We start from the raw sequence: 12582 nt of genomic DNA, 5'->3' as shown, positions 1-12582 counted from the left end.
CGGTTAGGGTTTTCCAGCACGCAACTTTATCCCTGCCGCTAATGTCCGTCCCAACGAAGCCTCCCTCATAGGCTGGGAAGCTCGCTCGGTGCCTACGTTAATGACACACAGACTAATTACGGAGGACCTTTCCGCGTGACGTACAAACACCCCAACCCAACCTGTTTCCCATTCCTCCCTGGATTTCATACCCAACATATTGGAAGCAGCTCGGGGTTACTTTGTTGTGAAATATTGCCCGGAGGGAAGGAGGCGAAGGGGGCGGAAAGGGGGGGGGGGGGAAAGGCTTCTAATTGGCTTCTTGTGGGATAATAACGTTCACTGATGTTGGCTTGCATACAAAGCAAAGCATTTCCACTTTTGCAGAAAAAAAAGTGTTTTTTTATTTTCTTTCTTTTTTTTTTCTTTTTTTCTTTTCTTTTTTTTTTTTTTTTTTTTTGGTTGGGGGAAAGGGTAAATAGAGATGGGTGGTGATGGGGAAACTGCAGGAAGGGCAAATGCTGGAATAAAGTGGCCGGAGCTGCTCGCTGGGCAGCCGGGGCTGCACGCACGCACCCACTCGCACCCGCTCGCACCCACTCGCAGGCGCGTCCGCTCGTCTCGGGCGCTCAGAGGGGTCCTAAAGGCGCAGCCTCCCCGGTGGCCTGTAAATAACCAACTTGGCGCTCAACAACTCAGCAAGAGCGGCACACAATAGCCGGGAGGGGGAAATCCAGCCTTTTTTTGACCATTTTGCACTTTCCTCCCGGCTTTTGACGTCGGGCTTGGAGCTTGGCAGAGCGGAGAGTAGAAAATGCCGAGAAGAAAGCCAGTGGTTTTGGCAAGCGGACTCAAGTCGACCAGCTAATCCGCGCCTGTGGATCCCCGGGTGAATTCATTTATTTGTGTGCGAGTAACTTTTTTTATAGGAGTCAGCGCCGTGGCCGGCGGAGAGGCAGCAGCAGCGGCCCCCAAATCCGGGGGTCTCCTCTTCTAGGGCGCCCCTCATCTGGGCAAAAAACGATTAAATTCGGCCTCCTGAAGCACCTCGCCGCTTTCGGCGGAGAATTGCCTGCCGAAATATCGTAGGATCACGAACAGGGAGGGGAAAAAAAAAAAAAAAAAGGAGGGAAAAGGGGACGAGTGAGAAAGGGGCAACAACTTGGGCGAAATAACTGCAGATTTGAGGCAGGCTTGCACTTCAGTTTAACCTCCTCCTTCCAAAAAAAAAAAAAAAAAAAAAATCAAAGTAAACCCCGAAGGAAGGGAGAGGCAGCGTGTCCTGCTGGTGGACGCCCGAGCGCACGGCCGCATTGCCCCTCCGCTGCCTGGGCAGATATTAAAATATGACTTATACGATTTTGCCCCAAAATGGCGGCTCATTAAGGCCTTTGCTTATACGCCTTCCATAAAGTCGGGGAATATAGGGATGCGCAGCATATGTTAGACTGAAGCACGTTCCTCTGCTTTTGATAACTTCTAAATTACAACATGAAACCACGAGAATGCGGTTTGCAACCTCATAAGGCTTTCTTCTTCTTCTTCTTCTTCTTTTTTTTTTTTAAGTTGGAGCTGAAGAATTAGAATGGAGCATATTGCTGATGGAGCCCATAAAAAACTTTATTCATTTTAGGGGAAAAAATAGGGGGGGGCTTAATGTAAACATTAGAATTGTTTATGTGCTACAAGTAGCAGAGTAAATTCGTTCATTTTAATTGTTAAAAAGTGGCCTAATCCCTTTGTTTGAATTAAATGATACACACTTAAGCAAATCTGCTCTCTTCTGCTTTAAAGATGTGTTTGATATAAACCGTATGTTACTGTACAAACGCCTGTCATAAGAGCCGAATCTCTGTGTAACAGTTCTGGGAAAATTTTTTTTTGTCTTTTTTTTTTTTTTTTTTTTAACAGCGTGTGATTAAGAAAGCAGAAGATATTCGAGGTTGTCTCTGAGACTGAGGAGTTCAGGTATGGAAAAGAAAAAAAAAAGAAAAATCCGCTTTTTAAAATAAATTCTCTTTCTTCACATACTTTTCTCAATGTTCTGAAACTCTGCTGCAGTATCTGTGCTTTGAAGGTAGAGATTGTCAAATCTGGGCAAATCTAGCAAGACAAAATGTTCATCTTATCGCTCCGTTATCTCCAGGTTATTTCACTACGCTAGGTGTGAAAATTTTATTTATTCAGATTTTTGTTTCCAATTTCAATTCAATTCCTTTTTTAACTCGAAAAGGGAGTGTTGATATTCCGTGTCTCGTGTGGCTCTCTATATTCTATTAAAATTATAATTGAAATAATAATGTTTATTTTGAAGCGCTCAGCAGAGGAGTTGCAGCTTCAAACACGCCTTAAGCAGCGTGTTAAATGATCAGCGTTTTAACTAAGTTTGAAAGCAATGAATTTCCGATCGTCATATGTAAAAAAATATGAATTCTTTGAGGTTTACTATTAACTCCCAGAGCAGACCAACATTTTAACACGTCCTTCATTGTTTTCAATGTTACCTTTCAGCGTTACTCTTCGCCTCCTTCAACTTCATTTTTTTTTTTTTAGGGCAATCTTTGGAAGAAATGGGTTCTCCAAAAACCCAAAGAGCATCAAATTTTCTCTCAGATGTTTAGTTATTTTTTTATCTTATAAAATACCATCCAGACCTGAGTGTTACCCAGAAAAACACTCCTAATTCCCCCACTGTGCGATAGTTCGGGGCTCCCACACCAACTTCCCAACCTCTGATATAAACTATTCCCCCTTTCGAGGTACAGCATGAAAGTTTGTGAACGCGGTTGAAAAATTAAAGGAAACATTTCAGCTCTGAATAAACTTCCCCAAAATCCCCGTGTCACGTTATTGGGCTCCGTCACCCGCGTTGTCCTTTCTTATGTATGAATTACACTTCCCAAATTTTGTCCTCAGGATCAAAGGGAAGGGAAAGGGTCCAAACTCAATCCAGTATATGGGTGTCCACCGGCTGCTATGTTGGGGGTAGAAAAGCTCGAACACGGTTTTCAATACCACCTCAAGGAACATAATATCATTCCATAATTCTTTGACTTAAGTTACTCAGAAAGAAGGAAGCAGGGTAAGAGGGATTGTAAAGTTTGATAGATTTCTTGTGGTGATAGTTTACAGTTTCTAAGCCAACATATAAAGGCGTGGGTTTTATTTTTGCATCGCTGTTATTGTACTCCAGTGTACTTTGCCATAAATCAGAATTATTTCCGCTACAACATGGGGCATAATACCGGGCAGAAATACAAATTTAAGGTAATCATTAAAGGGTTGCTACCAAATACTTCCTCCGCGCGAAAATGAATGTTTGCAATAAAAACGTACGAAAACTTGGTAAAAAATACAATGGGCATAAGCAGCACTTTCTATCCATAACTCACGGTTAAATAATTAGATTGAAAAGGGGGACAGGTAAAATATTGTGTCGAAGTCCGCGAGAGTCTTTGTCTTTGTGCACATTGATCTACTCTCCTTGAGAGGCAGAAGAGGGTGTTTTCGGGCATCTTTTCTCCCCACCTTGTTCCCTGAGTGCAGAGCACACACCACGGGCTCCTTGGGCTCAGGATTGCTGATTTCGGGATATTTGAAGGCATTTTTTCCCTTCGTGGCGCTCAAGGAAGCGAGGACAATAGAAGGACATGGGGACACTTTGCTGCCTACCTACTCCTTGGGGAAAAAAAAAAAAAAAAAGGCCTAGGAAGGGTTGGGGGGGGGGAAAGGCAAGTTCCACTTTTTGATGTGCCTCGGAGTTCAGTGGGGAGAAGCAAATCCCCTGGACTAGGTCATCCCCCCCTGAACCTCCCCCCCCCCCCCCCAAAAAATAGGCCAGGTTGAAATCAGGGTCTTTGCAAGAAGCGCACCGGCGGCCGGGGCAGCGCAGCGTGCGGAGGTGACCGTGCCCCGGCCGCGCTGCGCGCAGGGACCCTGAGCCCTAAAAGCGTGTAAAATCCAAAGGAGCTTATTAGAGTCCTTAGCCCCTCTCCGCTTTTAAGTTTTAATAGCGTTTGTTCGTATTTATCCTCCGTAATTAGAGCGAGGCATTTCTCCCAACGGGGGTTCCACTTAGGCTGATGAATTTTATTTCTCCTTCCATTAATGACCCATGTTTATCATACTTCTAATGATTTTTAACTTTAAACAATATTCGGTCTCCTGGAGACTCCTCTGGGTCGCTCGCTGACGCCAGCTTCCCTTTTTTACACGGCCAAAAAAAATAATCGTGATAAAGTTTTGAAATATATTCATATCGTATCTTTTATGATATATGTGATTTTGTGTGTGTGTGCGTGTGTGTGGGGGGCCTTTTTTTTTTATTTTTTTTTTTATTCAGCCCTCTGTGCTTCCAAAGATGCTGATTAGCAGCATGTGAAACAGGCTCTGAAACCTCTCAAACATTCGCATCAGTAGCTCGTGTTGGCAAAAACTGGTAAACAAAACGCCTGCGAACGGTGTAAATCTTTATTTTATACTCCTAACATTTACACATTCATAAAAGATGAGGTTTCCACCATCGTTTTCCCTCTTCTGCAACCTGGACAGAGATATTTGCTCGAGATGCTATTGTGAAGCGCCTGGGTCGACGAGGAAGAAAAATCCAATTATTTAAGGGCACTTTTCCCTCTGATGTGCTCCATGCAGCTCCTTAATATCTCCTTCGACAAAAGCACACCAGAATACACGGCGAAAAACCAGGAAAGCATATTTAATCTTTAGGCAGACAATACAGGAAACTATGAGGTCAAATTTTGGTGTCCCAAAAAAATGCACATATGTAACTGTTTGACTGAACAGCATAAATTATTGGCTAGCCACATCAGCTGCAAAAATAAAGTAGAAGAGGGAGAACAAAAAAATCAAACCGGGGGAAAAAAAGCAATATAATACAAAATTGCATTGGTCTTTAATTTCATCACCTATAAATGAGAAAATATTGGCTCCCATACTAAAGTTTTATTCTTTGCTTATAAATATTATGTGGAATTTTCGTTGGATATCATAAAACCGAACGATTTCTATCAAACTGTTTTAAAAAGACCTATGCAGATAACACAAATAGAGGCAATAAAGTCGCAAATAGCTTTCCAGGGGAACCAAATGGCGTCTGAAGCCTACGAAAGCTTTTACTGTGCTGGAGAAGAGGGCACGCGAAATAGTATTATGCACTTTTAGACTTTCTAGGGCCTAGGATATTTAAACTTGTCCCACTCGAGGCCGCGGGAAGACCCGCAAGTCTCTTGAAAGTTAAGTAGAGGGGAATTTTACAGCCCTGCTTGGGCAAATCTTTGGGAAAGCAGGTTTGCAGACGTGAGAATATTTAAGCAGGACTTCACTTGAAAGCGTTACAAATCACCCCAAACGGTCAAGTTCCACTTTCTGCGATACAATGTACTTTTTTTCTTTTTCCACGCATTTGCTCTCCTTTTTTTTTCCCTCTTTTTTTTTCTTATGAAAGGTGGCGTTTTCTTTTTGTTTCCCTTGAAAGTGACTCTGAACCCGTGTCTTTCTAATCGCTCGTAATGATCTTGAAATTCCAGGCTATTTGGCTTTTTTTTTTTTCATTTATTTATACGCGACTCCCCTAATTCGCCGCTTCGCCTCGAATCAAAGTTCACCGACTCGCCCTGCAACACTCCAGGAAAAAAAAGAAAAAAAAAAGAAAAGAAAAGAAATGGTAGAACTCTTGAGTTTAATTGCTACACGATTTAGAAAATACCCTATAAAGAAAAGAGGCGGAGGGGACGGACACACACACAAACGCACCCACACAACAACAACGGCGGAGGTTGAAATTCCGTCGGATTTGAAACATCATTTCGGGCTCGGAGCTGGTCCCATTTAAAAGAAAACGCCAACTTCAGCTCCCACGGCAGCGAATCGCACCGCAAAACCGAGAAAAGATCGGAGGGGAAGCTAACTTTCTGGGTGAAATCACCCCAGGAAGGGCGGGGGGAAGACCAAAATAACCCCCCAAAATCGAATCCAATCCTATCCAAATCGGGAAAAAGTTTCATTTTGCAAATCCTCCTGCATGATATTTAGGCAGTCCTAGTTTTGATTTTTGCCTCGTGGTTATTTCTTGCGGGAAGACTCAGAGAAAGCAGGCAGAGACAGACGGACAGACAGACAGGCAGGAGTTGGGGGGGGGGGAAGAAAACCCACAGCACAGCCGCACTCTCGCGGGTCGCCATCCGAAATGCGCTCGCCTTTCACAAATTCGACCCCTTTTTTTCTTTCTTTTTTTTTTTTTTTTTTTTCCTCTCCACGAAAATTCTGCAAGATCTGTGCGCGGCACCCCACATGCCATTTCAGCCCAGAAACTTAAGACACTTCGGAATGAAAGTGGATAATTTAAAAAAGCTGCTTTACGGAGCCTCTTGCACTCCAGAAGGGCGAAGCTGCTTTGCTGCAGGAAAAAATAAATAAATAAATAAATAAGAAAAAGAAAAAAAAGAAAAGAAAAAGAAAGAAAGAACAAAAAAGAAAAAGAAAGAAAACAAGAGAAAGAAAGAAAGAAAGAAAGAAAGAAAGAAAGAAAGAAAGAAAGAAAGAAAAGAAAGAAAGAAAAAGGAAGGGGGGGTAAGATAGAAAGCCGAGGCTTTTATTATATATTTTTTTTTTTAATCAAGACCTGCCTGGGAAATATCCAAACAGCTCTAAGAAGCGTGGGCTTCGGGATTTCGGGGAAATGCCTGACTGAAAGACAGAAAGCAGGTCCCTACCTCATTTCCCAATATTTCCCTCCGTTTCCCCATCTCTAAGAGGGAGCGAAAAGCAAAGCGGTGCCGAGCGCGTCCCCCCGCCCCATACACACACATACATGTATCCGACTCCTTGTAGCCGCAGCCCACTCGGTCCTCCCCCCTCCCAAAAAAATAATGATAATAATAATAATAATAATTTCCAGCCTCAAAATCACGGCCAAAGCACCCACACCGCCAGCCTTGCACCCCGGCAGAGCCGCGCCGCCGGGTTGCGGAGGGGAGCAAGGAGCAACCGAGGGGCGAGGGGGGAAGCAAGGCGGGGGGGGGGGGTGGCGGAACCCTGCCTGATACGGGAGTAAAAACGCTTTTTTTTTGTGGAGGGGGGGGAAGGCGGGGGCGCATACAAAGCAACTCTGCAAGGGTGAAAGAGGGTTTTGGCGGGGGTGTTGAGATTTAAACCGGCGTGCAAGCGCTGCCCCTCCGATTATTATTATTTATTTATTTATTTGCAAAATTTGCCGAGAGGGGGGAGATATTTTTAAATTTAAATTTATTATTTTTAATACAGGTAATTTTATATTTTTTCTCTCTTTTTTTTTTGGGGGGGGGTGTCCCGCTTGCAGCCCCGCGTGGCTCCGTTGGTAAACAAACCGACGGGCGGGAGCGGGGAGCCCGGGGATGGGGGGAGCAGCGGAGTTGGTGGTAGTAAGGGGGGGGTGGAAAGGATTTGGGGGGGGTTGGGGGTGCCTCTGCCTTTGTTCAACGTGAAGGTCCCGGCCCGGTGCTGGCAGATGTCGCTGTTGCTCCACGGTGCCGTTCCCGGTGGCGACAACTTGACCCCCGTGACGTCGGCCCCGTCTGAATCATCAAGGCCATTTTCAATCCTCATTGGCCTGGGCATCACGTGTCGGGGGGGGGGGTGGGGGACGGTGGAGGAGGAGGGGGGGGCAACGGGGACGGGAGCGATGCGTGGATAATTATGGTGCTTGATATTTTTTTTTTCCCCCTAAAAAAAAGATGTCAGCCCCTGGCTGGAGTAGTCCTCCTTAAAAACCCTCTCTGAAAATGTCATGTCCCAACAATGTGACTTCTAACTCGTTTTTGATGGACTCGTTGGCCGGTACCTGTAGAGGGGAGAATTATTCCTCCAGCCAAGGGATGTACATGCAGCCTGGGAGCGATTTCAGCTGCGGAGTCATGAGGAACTGTGGAATTATCCCGTCTCTTTCCAAAAGGGACGAGGTGAATAGCGCTACCTTGTCTCTCAGCACCTATCCATCTTACCTTTCGCAGCTAGACACTTGGTGTGACCCCAAAAATACGTACAGGATCGAGCAACCTGTTGCAAGACAGCTCCCATCCTGCTCCTTCCCCACCAATGTCAAGGAAGAGAATGTTTGCTGTATGTATAACGCTGACAAAAGGGCTAAAAATGCCACTGAGGCAGCCCTCTACCCCAACCAAATGCCTGAGTCTTGCCTAAATGACCATGAAGTCCCCGTTCCTAGCTACTACCGAGCAAGCCAAGGTTACCCCTCCATGGAGAAGACGCCCAACTGCAGCAATCCAAATGAGTTTGAGGCAAGTTTTGAAGCCAGGGCGAGCCTGAACCCAAGGAGCGAGCATCTGGAAGCAGCAGCACCGCCACCTCCTCCACCTCCGCCGCCGCCCCCGGTGGCCAAAGTGAGTTTCCCCGAAAACACAAAACCCGATCACGCTCAGCACCCCTCCACGAACGAAATTAAAACCGAAAAAAGCGCCCCGGCGCCCAAAACCGGTCCTTCGGAAGCCGAGAAAGACCTGCCTAAAAACACTGACACCAGCACTGACAATTCTGACAATGAAGCAAAAGGTAAGGGAATCCTTCATTACCGCTCGCTAATTGCAGAAATTAGTAGTCATCCGTAGCTAATAAGAATAATAACGACAACAATAAGGCGAATATTCAGTAACGCGCTCGCTGTCGTGCCAACTTCTCCTCCAGAGATTGGCATAATAATGTTCTTTATTGTCGCTGTCTTTATATATATATATATATATATATATATATATATATACATTCTTCCTATGAATGTCTGTTGAGAAAAAAAAAAAAAAAAGAAAAAAAAGAAAGAAAGAAAGAAAAAAACCCGGAGCTGACAAAAGGGAACAGTCGGTTATTGCAAATCCCGTCCTCTCGCAGTTTACACGGAGAAAAAATTGCTGTGCATATACTTATGGAAAAAAATGTCCTTGCAATCCACACTGCAGAATGTAATAAGATGAGGTGGCTTTCCAAAGGCTTCGAAATTGCAATGACTTGGGGTTTGCTTGGGGGAGGGGTTGTTTGGGGGGTTTTGTATTTTTTAAGACAGAGAAAACCAGAGGTGTTCCCCCCCCATATTGCTTTTCTTTGCAAATACTTGATTTACTTATGCTATGCCAATTTTACCTTCTTTGGGTTTGCTCGGTGTTAAATATTCGGAGGAGATGAGAAAGGAGAATGCGTTGAGTCTCATTTTCGGTTGCAAACATCTCAGGCTGGAGTTGTGTGCTGTGATTCATTTCAGTGCTTAGAAGCTCGTTGAAGACTCAGAAAGGAAAAAGCTTTTTCTTTTCTCTTTTTTTCCTATTTCTTTTTTCGTGGCGTTTTGAGGTCTGGTTGGCGAAGGCAGAAAACGTTTTTGTGTGTTGAGCAGATGTTTTAAGTTTGGGATTGTCTGAGAAGAGGCTTTCAGTGACCACATTTTATTTTCACTGTGGAAATTGCTTGTGGCTTGAAATCTATGTGTTATTTGAATATTCGGATCTGTTGGTATCCGAACTGGGAGCTAAGTGGGTTCGAAGGCTTCTGGTAGGGCAAGAAGTGGAGATAATGTGGACAGACGCATGGAATTTCAAAAAAAAAAAAATGGCGTAAAAATTGCTTGGTGTAAAGTATTGTAGTGAATAAAGAGCTAAGCGACGGATTTCATTAGTTGGCCGAGCTCTGTGGATTAAAATATCTGATCTAGGCTCTAATTAGGGCACAGGGAGGGTGGCGGGGGTATGCGGCTCCGTGTGTGCCCGGCGAGCTGCATGCATGTGCTCGTGGTGTCCCCCCATGCAGACTCGCCTGGGCTGGGGCACCACATGCCTAAATCCTCTGGCGTTCAAGGGAAAGGTTTCCCCCTTCCAAAATTGGCCTTTTCCAAAGCAGAGCCCAGAACCACTTTATTATTATTATTTTATTTATTTATTTTCCCCCCTTTAACCACGCCGCATCCCAACGGGAAATTATATTAGCTGACAGCTGGGTTGCAATTACACCAAAAAACGCAAAGTCAAGGTTATCAAAACCCCTACAAAACTTATCTGCACAAAGCGCCTTCGACGTCCGTGTCAAGAGAGATTTTGGTGGGAGTTAACCTGAAAGAAGGATTATGTTGGTTCGGGGTCGTAATTGGGGCGGAAATAAAAGAAAGATAAAGGTTTTCTTGTGGTTCAGATGCTAAACTTAAAATGAGTGTGTGGATAAATATGTTGCTTCCCAGATTTGTTGCGTTTTGGAAGAAATCTGACGTTGTTTGCAGTGTTTCTAAATGGTCAGATCCAATCTGGGGCGGATTTTGTTTGCTTCTGTTACTGGTTTTTCTTTAAAAAATGTTTCTTAGCTTAAGCTTTCGTTTATGTTGAACCAGAATTATTATTATTCATGCAAAAGGTAAGCTATCTTTCTAATGTAATTTAAGAAATCGGGGGAAGCTAGTGTTGCAGAGGGGATTTCCAGGGCTTGGTTAGCATAAAAGGTTTTCTGCAAATGTGAGCGTGGTTTCATGTCACAGCAGCTAATTTTGAAGAGGTAATTGGCTAAATAAAGTTTTTATTTCTAGCAAGTGAATCTCCTGAAGCTGGCATTAACGCAGCGACGAGGGGATTGCTACAATTGTAGAACACGCTATGCCCTTTCCTGCACAGTTTAGACATAAATATTGGCCGACTGCTGGTGCCAGAATTTTCTCATGACCAAATTCAAAGCCCAAGTATTTGCCGTGTTTATTTATGTACGTGTGAAATACGTTTGCCTTTGCAAAGTGTATGTGTGCGTATGTATACGCGTGTGTCGAGTGAGGAGAGTGTATATGGGATTACAATTACCTCCGAATTTACCTATACGTAGCCACACAGCTCATAAAGGCAAATCTATTTCATACAGTCTCACTTTACGAAAATAATAATAATAATAATAAAATACACTTGACACAAAGGCTGCTTAATAGATCTCCGGGACCAGTGAAAAGCGATTTTCTTTCCACAAGAAGAATACGCCTCAGCGAGGCGAATATTCCAGCTTCTTATGTAGATTTTGGAGTAGAGGTGAAATTTTATTTATTTTTTTATTTTATTTTTATGTTGATTTTGATGCAGTAAAAGTGTAACTGTGAGGAGAAAGCACGAGAGCTGCGGGTAACTCCGAAAGTTACCTTGCGACTCGCCAACTGCTGTAATTTTATTATTATTATTATTATTATTATTATTACTATTTCCCTGCCTCCATGCAGCCCAGGCAAGGCATGAGTAAGTGACTCTGATTTTTTTTTTCTTTTTTCTTTTTTTGGTTGTTGTTGCTGTTGTTTTCCTGGTTCCTGGCCAGGCTCTCGGCCGGCTCCGCGCCTCGCCGCGGGGCAGAGCCCGGGCTTGCGCCGACCGCGCAGCGCCGAGGTGGAGGTGCGCGGGGCTCCCCCCCACGCCGGGCGCTGCAGCTCCTTTCCCCGCCGAAAACACATCACCCGCCTCCCCTTTTTTTTTTTTTTTTTTTTTTTTTTTTTCCCCTAAGGCTCCCCTTCCCCCCGACCAAGGCTCCCTTTTTGCCCTAAAGCATATCTCTCTCTCTCTCTCTCTCTCTTTTTTTGCCTTTTACCTATTTTTTTTAATTTTTCTTATAATTTTTTAAAAAATCTCTTTTAATATATTTTTTTTCTTTTTGGCCCAAGAAGCTGCTTTGTCAAACGCTGCACTCGGGTAAGTTCTCCTTCCCATTCCGCGGATACTTATGTAACGATGTTATTTTTAACAGAGGATATAAAGGCAGAAAACACTACAGGAAATTGGCTGACAGCAAAGAGCGGAAGAAAGAAAAGGTGTCCTTACACCAAGCACCAGACGCTGGAGCTGGAGAAGGAATTCTTGTTCAATATGTACTTGACCCGTGAGCGCCGCCTGGAGATTAGTAAGAGCATTAACCTGACAGACAGACAAGTCAAAATCTGGTTTCAAAACCGCAGGATGAAACTCAAGAAAATGAACAGAGAGAACCGAATCCGTGAACTGACTTCCAATTTTAATTTCACTTGAGCGTACTCCATCACATCATACAGGCGAGGGAGAGGGGAGAGAAGGAAAAAAAAAAAAAAAAGCCTCGTGCATTTTTTTGGGGGGGGTATAAATGCAATGCGTATGCAAAAATTTAAAGGACCTCAAGTCATTTGGGTATTTACAGTTGGTAGAGAGAAGATGCAGCGGTATGAGCATGAGGATATATATTGCATCCGTGTTTCTATGTAAAATAAAGATGGAGATGGTTGCAGAAAAACCACCTTATAAAATGTTTAAGTTATTTACGTGCAGCACACACAAAAAAAAAAAAAAAAAAAAAAAAAAAAAAGGAAAAAATAAAAAATCCAGAAGGACCTTCCTCTATGCATTTTATGTTTAGGATAATAGATGCGTCGAAAAGTTTGCTTTTCATATTCTAGTGTAGTCTGCCTATTGTATAATAAAAATGACTAAAAGATGGATTTCATATAAGTGTCTGTAAATTAAAGTTGCAGTGGGAACATGCTCACATCCTGTAGTCATGCAGTTTCTCCCAATGAAGTGATACTATCTACCATATATTTAAGACAAAAAAAAATAAAGCAGTATTGGTATC

The 12582-nt window shown here is 43.6% G+C and overlaps 1 protein-coding gene across 1 annotated transcript; it reads left to right on the top strand.

Annotated features, from left to right (window-relative positions):
* The first annotated feature begins 7751 nt into the window (after nucleotides 1-7751).
* HOXC10 (homeobox C10) lies at nucleotides 7752-12005 on the top strand. The gene is made up of 2 exons (XM_062597446.1): nucleotides 7752-8544; nucleotides 11728-12005. The coding sequence occupies exons 1-2, from the start codon at nucleotides 7758-7760 to the stop codon at nucleotides 12003-12005; spliced, it is 1065 nt and encodes a 354-aa protein (XP_062453430.1). The 5' UTR covers nucleotides 7752-7757.
* Nucleotides 12006-12582: the final 577 nt, after the last annotated feature.

The sequence above is a fragment of the Rhea pennata genome, chromosome 29 (assembly GCF_028389875.1).
Source record: "Rhea pennata isolate bPtePen1 chromosome 29, bPtePen1.pri, whole genome shotgun sequence".
NCBI classification, from domain to species: domain Eukaryota; kingdom Metazoa; phylum Chordata; class Aves; order Rheiformes; family Rheidae; genus Rhea; species Rhea pennata.
This window is presented reverse-complemented; position numbering and strand designations above follow the sequence as displayed.